The sequence below is a fragment of the Dendrobates tinctorius genome, unplaced genomic scaffold (genome assembly GCF_039654945.1).
Source record: "Dendrobates tinctorius isolate UK_male_01 unplaced genomic scaffold, ASM3965494v1 ptg000232l, whole genome shotgun sequence".
NCBI lineage: Eukaryota > Metazoa > Chordata > Amphibia > Anura > Dendrobatidae > Dendrobates > Dendrobates tinctorius.
In genome coordinates, this window is record NW_027361899.1 from 13,721,352 (window position 1) to 13,737,781 (window position 16,430).

At 48.1% G+C, this 16,430-nt stretch overlaps 1 protein-coding gene across 1 annotated transcript in view; it reads right to left on the reverse strand.

The window, feature by feature from the left end:
* ALK (ALK receptor tyrosine kinase) overlaps window positions 1-16,430 on the reverse strand; it is a 969,161-nt gene that overhangs the window by 44,964 nt on the left and 907,767 nt on the right. The window contains exons 22-23 of the mRNA XM_073556354.1: window positions 4,790-4,854; window positions 4,369-4,498 (exon numbers count right to left, since the gene is read on the reverse strand). Of these exons, the coding sequence (XP_073412455.1) occupies window positions 4,369-4,498; window positions 4,790-4,854 (195 nt within the window). The remainder of the gene's footprint in view (window positions 1-4,368; window positions 4,499-4,789; window positions 4,855-16,430) is intronic.

The following is a 16,430-nucleotide window of genomic DNA, read 5'->3' on the forward strand; positions in this document are numbered from 1 at the left end:
TGGGTATATGGGCACAGGACTATAAGATGGTGGATATGTATGATGGGTATATGGGCACGGGACTATGGGATGGAGGATGTGTGATGGGTATATGGGCACTGGACTATGGGATGGCGGATATGTATGATGGGTATATGGGCACGGGACTATGGGATGGAGGATATGTATGACGTGTATATGGGCAGGGGACTATGAGATGAAGGATATGTATGATGGGTATATGGGCACGAGACTATGGGATGGAGGATGTGTGATGGGTATATGGGCACTGGACTATGGGATGGAGGATATGTATGATGGGTATATGGGCACGGGACTATGGGATGGCGGATATGTATGATGAGTATATGGGCATGGGACTATGGGATGGAGGATGTGTGATGGGTATATGGGCACGGGACTATGGGATGGAGGATATGTATGATGGGTATATGGGCACTGGACTATGGGATGGAGGATATGTATGATGGGTATATGGGCACTGGACTATGGGATGGCGGATATGTATGATGGGTATATGGGCACGGGACTATAAGATGGTGGATATGTATGATGGGTATATGGGCACGGGACTATGGGATGGCGGATATGTATGATGGGTATATGGGCACTGGACTATGGGATGGCGGATATGTATGATGGGTATATGGGCACAGGACTATAAGATGGTGGATATGTATGATGGGTATATGGGCACGGGACTATGGGATGGAGGATGTGTGATGGGTATATGGGCACTGGACTATGGGATGGCGGATATGTATGATGGGTATATGGGCACGGGACTATGGGATGGAGGATATGTATGACGTGTATATGGGCAGGGGACTATGAGATGAAGGATATGTATGATGGGTATATGGGCACGAGACTATGGGATGGAGGATGTGTGATGGGTATATGGGCACGGGACTATGGGATGGAGGATCTGTGATGGGTATATGGGCACTGGACTATGGGATGGCGGATATGTATGATGGGTATATGGGCATGGGCCTATGGGATGGCGGATATGTATGATGGGTATATGGGCACGGGACTATGGGATGGAGGATGTGTGATGGGTATATGGGCACTGGACTATGGGATGGCGGATATGTATGATGGGTATATGGGCACTGGACTATGGGATGGCGGATATGTATGATGGTATATGGGCACGGGACTATAAGATGGAGGATATGTATGATGGGTATATGGGCACGGGACTATGGGATGGCGGATATGTATGATGGGTATATGGGCACGGGACTATGGGATGGAGGATGTATGATGGGTATATGGGCACGGGACTATAAGATGGTGGATATGTATGATGGGTATATGGGCACGGGACTATGGGATGGCGGATATGTATGACGGGTATATGGGCACGGGACTATGGGATGGAGGATGTGTGATGGGTATATGGGCACTGGACTATGGGATGGTGGATATGTATGATGGGTATATGGGCACGGGACTATGGGATGGAGGATGTGTGATGGGTATATGGGCACTGGACTATGGGATGGAGGATATGTATGATGGGTATATGGGCACGGGACTATGGGATGGCGGATATGTATGATGGGTATATGGGCACGGGACTATGGGATGGAGGATATGTATGATGGGTATATGGGCACGGGACTATGGGATGGAGGATATGTATGATGGGTATATGGGCACGGGACTATGGGATGGCGGATATGTATGATGGGTATATGGGCACGGGACTATGGGATGGAGGATATGTATGATGGGTATATGGGCACGGGACTATGGGATCGTGGATATGTATGATGGGTATATGGGTACGGGACTATGGGATGGAGGATGTGTGATGGGTATATGGGCACGGGACTATGGGATGGAGGATAATTATAATTTGCTGTAATTAACCACTGTTAGTTACTATGCCCGGGCAGCGCCGGGCTCTTCAGCTAGTTGTAAATAAAGTAGATGCAGACATTACCGCCCTCTATATTATCCTATAAATTATGTTGGCATAGCTAGTGCTGCTTTCCTATCTCTTCCCGTTGGCACATATAATACTACCTCCCTGTCTCTCCCTATAAATAATGTAGGCACAGAGAGGGAGTAACCTTTGCTAGGTCCAAACTGCACAAGTTTTAAAGGGCTCTTTATGATATAGAAGTAACAGCGGCGACAACAAGCAGTTACCAGATACTGATGATGAAGGCAATGGAGGCGATGAGTGATCATTGGTCAATAGATACTGATGATGATGGAGGTGACGGGCGGTCACCAGATACTGATGATGGAGGTGACGAGCGGTTACCAGATTCTAAGGATGGAGGCAACAGGCGATCACCAGATACTGATGATTGAGGCAACAAGCAGTCACCAGATGCTGATGTTATTTGCATTTCTCTTTTTATTCATTCATTTTGCATTTTGGTAATTGATAAAATAAACTATTAATACTTTTGTTTATGAAAGCTTCTCCCTTCTTTGCAGCATTTTTTCTACACCTGCCTAAACTTTTTGCCCAGGACTACGAGTACAGATAGTACTGCATCCGTGTACATCATTTACGCTCTGATAATGCTGTAAATCACGTAGGCACAGACAGTGCTGCCTCCCTTGTTTCCCCATGTAAAATATACATGTAAATATAGTACTGGCCTTCTCCGTGTAAATAATGCTGGCACAGATAGTTCTGCCTTCTAGACTCCTAATTTAGGTACAGCTAGTTCTGCCTTCTAGTCTCTACATTTAGGCAAAGATAGTGCTGCCTCCTAGTCTCTACATTTAGATACAGATAGTGCTGCCTCCTAGTCTCTACATTTGGAAACAGATAGTGCTGCCTCCTATTATCTACATTTGGATACAGATAGTTCTGCCTTCTAGTCTCTACATTTAGGCAAAGATAGTGCTGCCTCCTAGTCTCTACATTTAGATACAGATAGTTCTGCCTCCTAGTCTCTACATTTGGATACAGATAGTGCTGCCTCCTAGTCTCTACATTTAGATACAGATAGCGCTGCCTCCTAGTCTCTACATTTGGATACAGATAGTGCTGCCTCCTAATATCTACATTTGGATACAGGTAGTTCTGCCTCCTAGTCTCTACATTTAGATACAGATAGTTCTGCCTTCTAGACTCCTAATTTAGGTACAGCTAGTTCTGCCTCCTAGTCTCTACATTTAGGTACAGATAGTTCTGCCTCCTAGTCTCTACATTTAGGCACAGATAGTGCTGCCTCCTAGTCTCTACATTTAGTTACAGATAGTGCTGCCTCCTAATATCTACATTTGGATACAGATAGTTCTGCCTCCTAGTCTCTACATTTAGATACAGATAGTTCTGCCTCCTAGTCTCTACATTTAGATACAGATAGTGCTGCCTCCTAGTCCCTACATTTGGATACAGTTAGTGCTGCCTCCTAGTCTCTACATTTAGATACAGATAGTGCTGCCTCCTAGTTTCTACATTTGGATACAGTTAGTGCTGCCTCCTAGTCTCTACATTTAGGTACAGATAGTTCTGCCTCCTAGTCTCTACATTTAGGTACAGATAGTTCTGCCTCCTAGTCTCTACATTTAGATACAGATAGTGCTGCCTCCTTGTCTCTACATTTGGATACAGTTAGTGCTGCCTCCTAGTCTTTACATTTGGATACAGATAGTGCTGCCTCCTAATATCTACATTTGGATACAGATAGTGCTGCCTCCTAATATCTACATTTGGATACAGATAGTGCTGCCTCCTAGTCTCTACATTTAGGTACAGATAGTTCTGCCTCCTAGTCTCTACATTTGGATACAGTTAGTGCTGCCTCCTAGTCTCTACATTTAGGTACAGCTAGTTCTGCCTTCTAGACTCCTAATTTAGGTACAGCTAGTTCTGCCTCCTAGTCTCTACATTTAGGTACAGATAGTTCTGCCTCCTAGTCTCTACATTTAGGCACAGATAGTGCTGCCTCCTAATATCTACATTTGGATACAGATAGTTCTGCCTCCTAGTCTCTACATTTAGATACAGATAGTGCTGCCTCCTAGTCTCTACATTTGGATACAGTTAGTGCTGCCTCCTAGTCTCTACATTTAGGTACAGATAGTTCTGCCTCCTAGTCTCTACATTTAGGTACAGATAGTTCTGCCTCCTAGTCTCTACATTTAGATACAGATAGTGCTGCCTCCTAGTCTCTACATTTGGATACAGTTAGTGCTGCCTCCTAGTCTCTACATTTAGGTACAGATAGTTCTGCCTTCTAGTTTCTACATTTAGGTACAGATAGCGTTGCTTCCTTGTCTCTACATTTAGGTACAGATATTCCCACCTGACATATCAATAGGATATATATCTTAAAGGCATACATTTGTCTTAAATGTACCATTCCATAGTCATGCTGTTCTCACCAGTCTTGGTCGCGTCTGTCTGAGAAACGACTTCAGGTCTCCCCCAGCCATAAGTTCCAGCAGAATAAAGCGGGGCAAGGCCTGTAAGCTTACTCCGATGCATCGCACGATGTTCTGGTGGTTGAATTTACTGCGGAGGAAAACAGAACCCCGTCCTCAGAACAATGGTCACTTTCCTTCCTCCTTTCTACTGTGCAGCAGCAAGTGATGAAAGTATCTACACTGAAACACCATGGGAGCAACATATATTACACCCCCAGCCATGCAACTGCGCTAAATGGAGCTGCCCTTTAAAAATGTCTTAAAGGGGACTTCTATAAGATGCCTTTAAAAGGATACCTCTCTGCTATATATTTGTCATCATTTAAAGTTGCCCTGTCTCATAATATCTTCACTTTATCACATTTCTGATGCTCCTCACCTGATAATCAGCGCCTCCATAAGAAAGTCCAGTTCATCTTGCTCAGAGCAAACCTCCGGAAGAGTCTGGAGAAGAGGAAAATAGATCACAAAGCAATTTCCCCCATCACACATTTTCACATGGGTTAGTTTAGGTGACATTGAAGGTAATCCTGGTAATATCCCGGGTGGTCTAGGGTGATTTAGGGGCAATTATTACCTAATCTTCCTGGAATACTGGTGGTGACAAGTCTGTGATGCTGGAGGAAGATCTAATATCAGGACAGATATTGAACAGGTTGACACCTATTAGCCCTGGTGGGTCAGTAATGCACCCAAAAAGAACCAACGTTATCAGCAAATCAGTTTGATAACATCTCTGTAACTATCTGATTTTATCATATATATCTATAGGGATCTGATTTTAGGCATCAGTGATAATATACCTGATGGTTAAGGGGTTAGTATCTAATGTCTCTATTGGTCTGGTGGCAAATATATCATTCTTGGTGACAGGGATGGGTAATATCTATTAACTAGGAAAGTCTGGAGCAGAACGGATATTAGTCCTGGTAATTCAGCGATGAACACCAAAAGATCTGAATTCTTCTGCATAAGGAGAAATGATTTGGGGGTAAATGTTAAAATCCCTGGTGGTCTAGAGGTTTATTTATATTACTGGCTTATATAGCGATGTCAGGGTGTCTTTGGAGTGTGGGAGGAAACCAAAAAACCTGGAGGAAACCAACATAAACACTGGGAGAACATACAATATCCCTGGTGGCCTAGAGGTTTAATTTATATTACTCACATATATAGCGATATCATTTTCCACAGCCTCTCAGACATCATCATCACTGTCCCTATTGGGGCTCACAATCTATATTCGCTATCAGTATGTTTTTGGAGTGTGGGAGGAACCAGAGAACATGGAGAAAACCCACGCAAACACCTTGGTGGGATATGAACCCAAGTCCCCTGTGTTGCAGGGCTAGCTTATGGGGTAATACCTAATATCTTGGGAGATTATAGGTGAATATCTATTAGTCCTGATGGCTCAGTGATGAGCCCCAAAAGCTGCAAGGTTCTCTGCGAATCATTTTTATGTGTTTACAAGGGTTGGAACTCTAAAAACATTGCCATAGGGATAAATGATTCTAGGGGTTAGTGATAATATTCCTGGTAGTCTAGAGGGGTTGAAGAGTTATTACTTGATATCTCGGTTTCTTTGGTGGCAAATACGTGATGCTTGGGGATCGGAATGGGTATTATCTGTTATTTGGGGAGGTCTGAAGCAGATTATTAGTTAACACCTATAAGTCCTGGTGGTTCAGTGATGAGCTTGAAAAGCTCCAACATTCCCTGCAAATAAATTTTTATCATTTATGTTTATGGGGGTCAGACCTCTGATATATGGCCATTAGGATAGATTATTTTAGGGGCGAGACATAATATTCCTGGTAATATCCCTGGTGGTCTAGAGTGGTAAAGAGGTTAGCACCTAAAACTGGTGGTAAATCTGTTATAAGTAATAAAGGATATCTTCTGGGTAGATTTGCAACGTTAAAGATTAATATTTATTAGTCCTTGTGGGTCAGTGAGGAACAGAGATAAAGGATTTTAGGAGTCAGTGATAATGTTCCCGGGAGCCTAGTGTGGTTTTGGGGATAGTATATGATAGATCATAAATTTGTGGGTGTCACATCGGCGGGCATGCCCGCCGATGCCCCTGCTGCTGCGGCGCGCGCCGCAGCGTTACCTCTCCAGCGCGCTCCCGTCCGGTCACGCGCCCGCCGTCCACTCGGCCTCACAGCGGCTCCTGGCTCCCGCCTCCTGGTTCGCGCACGCCACCTCCCACGCCCTCTCTCCAGCGGTGGGCGGCGCTGAGGGGCGGGTCCAGGGGACGCACTTCCGGGGGTGTGCTGTATTTCAGGCGTCCTCGCTGTCAGGAGGACGCCTGATGATTGTGTAGATTCTCTGCACCCTCTGGCCTCTACAGTTTTGCTGTAGTTCACCTCTCTCTGCCTGTTTCGCCCTGTCGTCTTCAGTCTCGTGTCTCCCTTCCACCCAGTCTGCCTGGGCGCTGTCTTCCTTCCTTCCCCTGTGCCGTCCTCTGTCTCCAGTCCGCCTTGGTCTTCCACGTGCCTTTCTCCCGTAGTATTCCTCCCCTGTGCCACTGGTCCTTGCTCGTTATTCGCACCGTCACCTTCCCAGTCCTTTTGTCCGTGGAGCCGTCCCTCTTGGTTCCGGCTGTCGCGCCTCCGTCCTCTGTGGCCCTGCCCCTAACGATCCCTGTATAGGGGTCGGTCTTCACCTGGTGTGCTCGGCCCAGGGGCTCCGGATCCGTGATCCAGAGGGTCCACTCTCTAACGTAGAGTTCCCCTAAGTATTACAGTATCATCAGGCCATGGACCCCGCCGGTGCCGCGGCTGCCACTCAAAAGGAACTGCTTTTCCTTAGAGAGAACCAGACCCGTATCATGTCGTTCATGAAGTCCATGGACTCCCGGCTCTCCGCTCTTCAAACCGCAGACCCAGCGCACGCACCCCTCTTGGTCAGTCTCCAGCAGGAGCTCGCACAACAGCGCGATGCTCAGTCCCACATTTTGGGGTATATGGCGTCCGTGGATGATCAGCTGCTTTCTTTGCAGTCCTCTGCGGCCGCTTCCTCCCAAGCCCGGGACGCCGTCCCTTGTCCTCCCCCCGTCTCGGTAAACCGCCCAGGTACTGTGGGGACCCAAAATTGTGTAGGGGATTTTTAAATCAGTGCAGATTGCACTTCGATCTGTTACCCCAACAGTACCCCACGGATCGTGCTAAGGTGGCCTTTATCATCTCCCATCTAGAGGGGGAGGCGTTGGCTTGGGTGAACCCCTTATGGGAGAGGGATGACCCGGTGGTGACCAACATTCAGTGTTTTTTGGAGACATTCCGTAAGGTTTTTGATGAACCTGGACGTCATGCTTCCTCTACAGAGGCCCTTTTTAACCTCAGCCAGGGGTCCCTTACGGTAGGGCAATACGCCATCCGTTTCCGGACCTTGTCCTCAGAGCTGGGGTGGAATAATGAAGCCCTGGTTGGTGCGTTTTGGAGAGGCCTTTCTAGTAAAATCAAAGACGAGTTGGCCGGGCGTGATCTTCCCACCACCCTGGAAGATCTCATCTCCCTGGCTACCCGTATTGACCTGCGTTTTCAGGAACGCGCCAGAGAGTCAGCCAGGGAGAAGAGGTCCTTTAGATTATACCAAGCTCCCATTCCGCGCTCCGTTGCTCCCCCTAGCAACCCTACCCCTGAGCCTATGCAAGTAGATCGCATCAAGCTGTCTGAACTACGGCGGAAGGAGAGGATGACCAAGGGACTCTGTCTCTATTGTGGAGGGGCCAATCACTTCATACGCACTTGCCCTGAGAGACCGGGAAACGCATCTGCCTAGGCCAGGTAGGAGAGGGCCCCCTAGGTGATTCTACCCCCTCTCTTCCACTTACTGTTTCAGCTCTGCTTATTTCAGGTCGGGGGCGTAGCTCCGTGGAGGCGTATGTGGACTCGGGCGCGGCAGGCAACTTCATCCACCAGGAGGAGGTTGACAGACTCCAGATTCCCGTGGTCGTCCTAAGTAACCCTCGAGCAATCACCTCCGTTGATGGCAAACCTCTTCCTGGGCTCATCACCACGGTAACCACTGAAGTAAACCTGCAAATTGGCGCACTTCATTCTGAGAAGATTGCCTTTTATGTCCTGCCTCAATTATCCCACGCCATTCTCTTGGGACTACCTTGGCTTAGGCGGCATGAGCCAGTTGTCGACTGGCGCTCCGGAGAGATCCTGCGCTGGGGGCACGCCTGCCATGTAAACTGTTTACGTACCCTGGTTCGTTCCCATCCTCAGTTTAAGTCTACAGACCTCCCTGGTCTTCCTGTGCCATACCACGCTTATGCTGATGTTTTCTGCAAGAAAGAGGCAGATTCCCTGCCTCCTCACCGGCCTTATGACTGCCCCATCGACCTGGTTCCTGGAGCGGTCCCTCCCAGAGGTAGAACATACCCTCTCTCTCCAGCCGAGACCTCTGCCATGACGGAATATATCCACGAAAATCTGTCCAAGGGGTTTATCCGAAAGTCCTCCTCTCCCGCGGGCGCGGGTTTTTTCTTCGTCCGGAAGAAAGATGGATCACTGCGGCCTTGCATTGATTACCGGGGTCTGAACAAAATCACCATCAAAAATCGTTACCCCCTTCCGTTGATTCCGGAGCTTTTTGACCGACTGAGAGGAGCCCGGATCTTCACGAAGTTAGACCTGCGGGGAGCTTACAATTTGGTCCGGATCCGTGCTGGGGACGAGTGGAAGACGGCCTTCAATACCCGTGACGGGCATTATGAATACCTAGTCATGCCATTCGGCCTTTGCAATGCCCCCGCTGTGTTCCAAGAATTTATCAATGAGGTATTCCGGGATCTACTTTATTCCTGTGTAGTCATCTACCTGGACGACATTCTCGTTTTCTCCCCCGATGTGCCCTCTCATCGCAAGAGTGTACGCTTGGTCTTGCACCGCCTTCGAGCGAACCAACTCTACGCCAAGATCGAGAAATGCCTTTTTGAACAGTCGTCTCTACCCTTCTTGGGATATGTCGTCACCGACTCCGGTCTAAGGATGGATCCCGAAAAACTCAGTGCGGTACTCAAGTGGCCCCGCCCAGTGGGGATTAAGGCCATCCAGCGGTTTCTTGGGTTCGCAAATTATTATCGTCAGTTTGTGCCTCACTTTTCTACGGTTACCAAACCCATCACGGACCTGACCCGCAAGGGAACGAAGCCCAATACCTGGTCCCCTGAAGCGGAAAACGCCTTCCAAACTCTGAAACGTTCCTTTTCGTCAGCACCCATTTTGCATCGGCCTGTGACCAGCAGGCCCTTTGTCCTGGAAGTGGATGCCTCCTCCACTGGAGCGGGGGCGGTCCTGTCCCAGCAGGCTTCGTCCGGACGGCTGGTCCCTTGCGGTTTTTTTTCTAAAGTCTTTTCACCGGCGGAGTGCAACTACTCCATTGGAGATCGAGAATTACTGGCCATTAAGATGGCCTTGGCTGAATGGCGGTATTTACTCGAGGGGGCTGTACATCCCTTTACCATCCTCACGGACCACAAGAACCTGGCTTATCTGCAGTCTGCCCAAAGGCTCAATGCCCGGCAAGCCCGGTGGGCCCTGTATTTCTCCCGCTTTGACTTCCAACTTCGCTTCCGACCGGGTAATAGGAACATCAAGGCCGATGCCCTTTCCAGGTCGTTGCAGTCTTCAGAGAGGGATGAAGTCCCATCCTATATTATCGAGCCGACTAAGATGATCACCGTGGCTCCTGTGAATTTTGCTATCCCTCCGCCCGGTAAGACCTTCGTCCCTTCAAGCAGACGTACAGAGGTGTTGGGTTGGGGACATTCCTCCAAAATTGCTGGACACGTTGGGACAAAGAAGACTCTCTTACTGCTGTCCCGGTATTACTGGTGGCCCACGCTTCGCCAGGATGTGATGGACTACGTGGCCTCTTGCACAATCTGTGCCCAGAATAAGGTGGCTAGGACTTTGCCCGCCGGTCTTCTTCACCCGTTGCCAGTTCCTGAGGCTCCCTGGCAGCAGATTGCCATGGATTTCGTGACTGACTTACCCCGCTCAGCCGGATGTACCACCATCTTAGTCGTGGCAGATCGTTTTTCTAAAATGGCCCATTTTATTCCCTTACCGGGACTACCGTCCGCCCCGAAGTTGGCTGAGATCTTCATCCACCAGGTCTTCAGGCTGCATGGTCTTCCTCAGCGGATTCTGTCGGATCGGGGGGTCCAGTTCACCTCCCGCTTCTGGAGGGCACTCTGCCGGCTTATGGGTACATCTCTTGACTTCTCCTCCGCATATCATCCTCAGACCAACGGGCAAGTGGAGCGAATTAATCAGGGGTTAACCACCTTTCTACGTCACTTCACCAACGCTCATCAGGACGACTGGGTTGCGCTCTTACCTTGGGCTGAATTCTCGCACAATAATCATCCTAGTGAATCTACCACTAAGTCACCTTTTTTTGTGGTAACCGGTCAGAACCCAAGTATTCCGTTGCCTTTTTTCACCTCTACAGGAGTACCCGCAGCCGATTCTCTTGCTAAAGAATTCTCGCAGATTTGGAGAGAGACCAGGGACGCGCTCAAAAGTGCCAACGTCCGAATCAAGAAACATGCGGACAAGAGACGGAAGGACGTGCCCCCATACCATCCGGGTGACAAGGTCTGGCTTTCAACTCGACATATCCGTCTGAGAGTTCCCTCTTACAAGCTGAGTCCTCGGTACATTGGGCCTTTTGAAGTGATTGGACGTATTAATGCAGTGGTTTACAAACTGAGGTTGCCTGCTTCGCTCCGGGTGCCCAACGCCTTCCATGTCTCGCTCTTGAAACCCGTAGTCCTGAATCGGTTCCAACCAGTTTCCATCGTCCCTCCCTCACCTGCGATCTCGGACAACGTCTTCGAGGTCAAGGACATCTTGGCTATGAAAAGAGTCCGGGGTAAGACTTTTTTTCTTATCGATTGGGTGGGTTTTGGCCCCGAGGAGAGGTCCTGGGAGCCTCGGGAGAATATCAACGCCCCTCTCATTCTGAAAAAGTTTTTGGCCAATCTCAGTAAGGGAGGACGTAAGGGGAGGGGTACTGTCACATCGGCGGGCATGCCCGCCGATGCCCCTGCTGCTGCGGCGCGCGCCGCAGCGTTACCTCTCCAGCGCGCTCCCGTCCGGTCACGCGCCCGCCGTCCACTCGGCCTCACGGCGGCTCCTGGCTCCCGCCTCCTGGTTCGCGCACGCCACCTCCCACGCCCTCTCTCCAGCGGTGGGCGGCGCTGAGGGGCGGGTCCAGGGGACGCACTTCCGGGGGTGTGCTGTATTTCAGGCGTCCTCGCTGTCAGGAGGACGCCTGATGATTGTGTAGATTCTCTGCACCCTCTGGCCTCTACAGTTTTGCTGTAGTTCACCTCTCTCTGCCTGTTTCGCCCTGTCATCTTCAGTCTCGTGTCTCCCTTCCACCCAGTCTGCCTGGGCGCTGTCTTCCTTCCTTCCCCTGTGCCGTCCTCTGTCTCCAGTCCGCCTTGGTCTTCCACGTGCCTTTCTCCCGTAGTATTCCTCCCCTGTGCCACTGGTCCTTGCTCGTTATTCGCACCGTCACCTTCCCAGTCCTTTTGTCCGTGGAGCCGTCCCTCTTGGTTCCGGCTGTCGCGCCTCCGTCCTCTGTGGCCCTGCCCCTAACGATCCCTGTATAGGGGTCGGTCTTCACCTGGTGTGCTCGGCCCAGGGGCTCCGGATCCGTGATCCAGAGGGTCCACTCTCTAACGTAGAGTTCCCCTAAGTATTACAGTGGGTAACATCTAATATTTGGGGGATGAGTGCTTCAGTTTAGGGTTTACCAGCTATTAGACCTGGTGGTTCAGGGATAAGCCCAATTCCCTGCAAATCATTTTTATAATGCATTTCTATAGGGCTCAGAAGCCATTGATAGAAGTGAAAAATTCAAGCTGTGTGTAGCACCCCTAGTGGGGGAGTAACGCCTGGTTCTATGTTTGCTCCCGGTTCAGTCACCTTCCCAATCTTTACCCAGAGGAACTGTCATTTTCAAGGGCTTTTCAGGACCATGACCACGAAGGGTGAAGTCTGTCAAGCAATCATCCAAGTTCCTGAGCTGAAACAATGCTATTACGGTAAAACAGGCGCGCGTCGGTGCTGAGTCGGCATCTATAGAATTCAATGTATCGACAGTCTGAGGACTTCAAAAAAGGCCAAAGTGCTGACTTCCAAGATGCTCGGCACACACTTAATATTCAGGTTCATCACATCATCCTCTCTCATCAGCAGCCAGCACCGTCCATTACTTATTACTAACACATTTCAAAAGGCCGCGGTGCAAGAACACAAATTAAAGGGACACATCCCTCATTTTTCCAAAAGCTGAAGCAAAGCCTTTTTTTATGCAGCGCGATCTTCCATTTTTTTTTCCATTTTCTTCTTTCCTTCTTCCAAGAGTCATAACTTTTTTTTTTTTTTTTTAATCCATCCATCCATCAGGGGGTTTGTTTTTAGCGAGACCTGTTGTACTTTTGAATGACATCATTCATTTTATCATGCGATGCACTGGGAAGTGGAAAATTTTTTTTTGCTAAAATTGCAAAAAAAAACAAAAAAAAAGTGCAATTCCATAATTGTTTTTTGTTTTATATTTTACCCTTGTTCACTATATGGTAAAACTGTCCTGACAATATGATTCTCCCGGTCAGTGCGAGGACGCAGATACCAAACGTGTGTAGGTTTTATTTATATTTAAGTAGTGAAAAAAATTCAGATATTTTGTAACAAAAAAAAGCTTTTGTAGCCATTTTCTGAGACCTGTACCGCTCTCATTTTTCGGGATCTGAGGCTGGGTGAGGGCTTGTTTTTTGCGCACCAAGCTGATGTTTTTACTGATACAGTGTTTTGATCTCCTCTTATTGCATTTGATTGCAGTACCCAAAATAACATAATTCTGATGTTTTCATTTTTTCCCTCCTTACACCGTTTACCGATCAGATTAATTTATTTTATGTTTTGATAGATCACACTTTTACAAACGCAGCAATATCAAATATGTGGGTTTTTTTTTTATTTGCTTTTTTTTAATGAGGCAGAAGTGGGGTATTTTGAACTTCTATCTCTTTTTTATTTTTCTTCATATTTTTAAAAACTTTTTACTCTATTTAATAGTTCCCTTTGGAAACTTGGAGCTGCGACCGCCTGATTGCTTGTGCTATACGCAGCAATGCATCAGCGCTATTATGAACGACAGCTAAATGCGAGCGTTCACAGGAGGATTGTAACGACAGGCAACGGGGTCTTCGGCAGATCTCTGGCTGTCACGGGCAATCACGTCAGGGGCGAGACCCCATTGAAACCATCAACAAGTTGCTTCTGACAGATGCCTCTGAAATCGGAAAAGACCTACGGTAATATCTTTTATATCTAATTCACAACTGAGGATTTGTTACAATTGCAGCCGGACTGATACACCCGACCTCCGCAGATACACCCGACTTCCGCAGATACACCCGACCTCCGCGGATACAATCTATCCAGAAAGTAAAGAGATTTGTGATGTTTATTCAACAGACAACTGGATACAAGTGTAACAACCTCACCATCACCAACCTCAGCGGTGAGGATCTGGCCACTTATTTCCTAGAAAAAATCAACCACATCCATCAGGATATCTCAGCCCAATCTCCTCAGTGCCTGGATCCCCTTCCCTGCCGCACCTCAAGCTCACTAGATATCTTTGAGCCTGTTTCAGAAGAAGAAGTTTCCAAGCTCCTCGCTTCCGCTCGGCCTACAACCTGCAGCAGTGACCCCATTCCTTCACATCTCCTGCAGTCTCTCTCATCAGTAGTCACCCCTCACCTGACTAAAATATTTTAGCTCTCTCTCTCTTCAGGTATATTTCCCTCCTCATTTAAGCATGCCATCATAACCCCTTTACTTAAAAAGCCATCCCTGGACCAGAACTGCACTGCTAACTATAGACCTGTCTCTAACCTTCCCTTCATCTCTAAAACTCCTGGAACGCCTGGTCCACTCCCGTCTAATCCGCTATCTGTCTGATAACTCTCTTCTCCACTCTCTCCAATCCGGTTTCCGCTCTTTACACTCCACTGAAACTGCCCTCACTAAAGTCTCTAATGATCTACTAACAGCTAAATCTAATGGTCATTACTCCATGCTAATTCTCTTGGATCTCTCTGCAGCATTCGACACTGTGGATCATCAGCTCCTCCTCACTATGCTCCGCTCCATTGGCCTCAAGGACACAGCCCTCTCCTGGTTCTCCTCCTATCTCTCCGACCGCTCCTTTACTGTATCTTTTGCCGGCTCCTCTTCCTCTCCTCGTCCCCTTACTATCGGGGTCCCGCAGGGCTCAGTCCTAGGCCCCCTCCTCTTCTCCTTGTACACTGCCCCTATTGGACAAATAATCAGCAGATTTGGGTTCCAGTATCATCTCTATGCTGATGACACCCAATTATACACTTCTTCTCCTGACATCACCCCTACCCTAATTCAAAATACCAAGGATTGTCTGTCTGCTGTCTCTAACATCATGTCCTCCCTCTATCTGAAACTAAAGCTCTCCAAAACTGAACTTCTTGTGTTTCTCCCCTCTACTAACCTCACTCTACCTAACATCGAAATAACCCTGGAGGGTTCAACCATAACTCCCAAGCAGCATGCCCGCTGTCTTGGGGTCATATTCTACACCCAACTTTCCTTCACTCCCTATATCCGATCACTCACTCGCTCTTGTCACCTGCATCTTAAAAACATCTCCAGAATCCGACCTTTTCTCACCTTTGAAACTGCTAAGACTCTTACTGTCGCTCTTATTCATTCTCGTCTGGACTACTGCAACTCTCTTCTGATCGGTCTCCCTCTTACCAAACTTTCTCCTCTCCAATCCGTCTTGAATGCGGCAGCCAGGATCATATTTCTGTCCAGCCACTTCACTGATGCCTCCATCTTGTGCCAGTCATTACACTGGCTACCTATTCACTACAGGGTCCAGTATAAACTCATCTCTCACCCACAAAGCTCTCCACTGTTCTGCACCGCCTTATATCTCCTCTCTCATCTCTGTCTATCGCCCTACACGTGCCCTCCGTTCTACAAATGACCTAAGACTAACATCCCCCGTAATCCGAACCTCGCACCTCCGTCTCCAAGACTTCTCTCGTGCTGCTCCAGCTCTCTGGAATGCACTTCCCCAGACGATCAGACTGATACCTAGCCCCGACCTATTCAAGCGCGCTTTGAAAACCCATCTCTTCAAACAAGCCTACCACATCAACTACTCAGTAAACTAACTTTGCCCTGTTCCCTCCTTCCAAATATTATTCTGAATCTGCACCCTACTATTCCTCTGTCTCCACACCCTCCATGCACATGATAACTGCACTTGATACTTGTCTATTGCACTTAAACACACGGGCTGATGACCGGATCATGCAGCTTTATATGAAAATCCCTATTATAATTGCCAGACCTGAAATAACAAGCACTTTTCACCTACTGTGTCCTCCCATTTCCTTGTAGAGTGTAAGCTTGCGAGCAGGGACCTCACTCCTAATGTCACTGTGTAAATTGTCTTAACTCGTATTGAATTTATTGTCTGTACATGTCCCCGCTTAATTGTAAAGTGCTGCGGAATATGTTGGCGCTATATAAATAAAAATTATTATTATAACAAAAACTCAACTGTGAGAAGTTTTGTGTGCGCAGCTTGGTAGATTTAGGCCTCTTTCACACATCAGTTTTTTGCCATCAGTCGCCATCCGTCGTTTTTAGAAAAAAACAGACTGATGAACGCCGGATCCGTTTTTTTTAATCATAGACTTGTATTAGCAACGGATTCCGACTGATGGCCGCACGTTTCGTCCGTCGTTTACTGGATCCGTCAGAAATTTTGTGTCCGTCGGGCAGAGACAATGGACGAAGTAACGTTTTTTGTCTCCATTGAAAAGTCGGTCAGCGACGGATCCGGCGCCGTCCCTCGTTGGCTGTAATGGAAGCCTATGGGCGCCGGATCCACTGTCCGTCAAATGACGGAATCCAGGGACGGATTCCGTT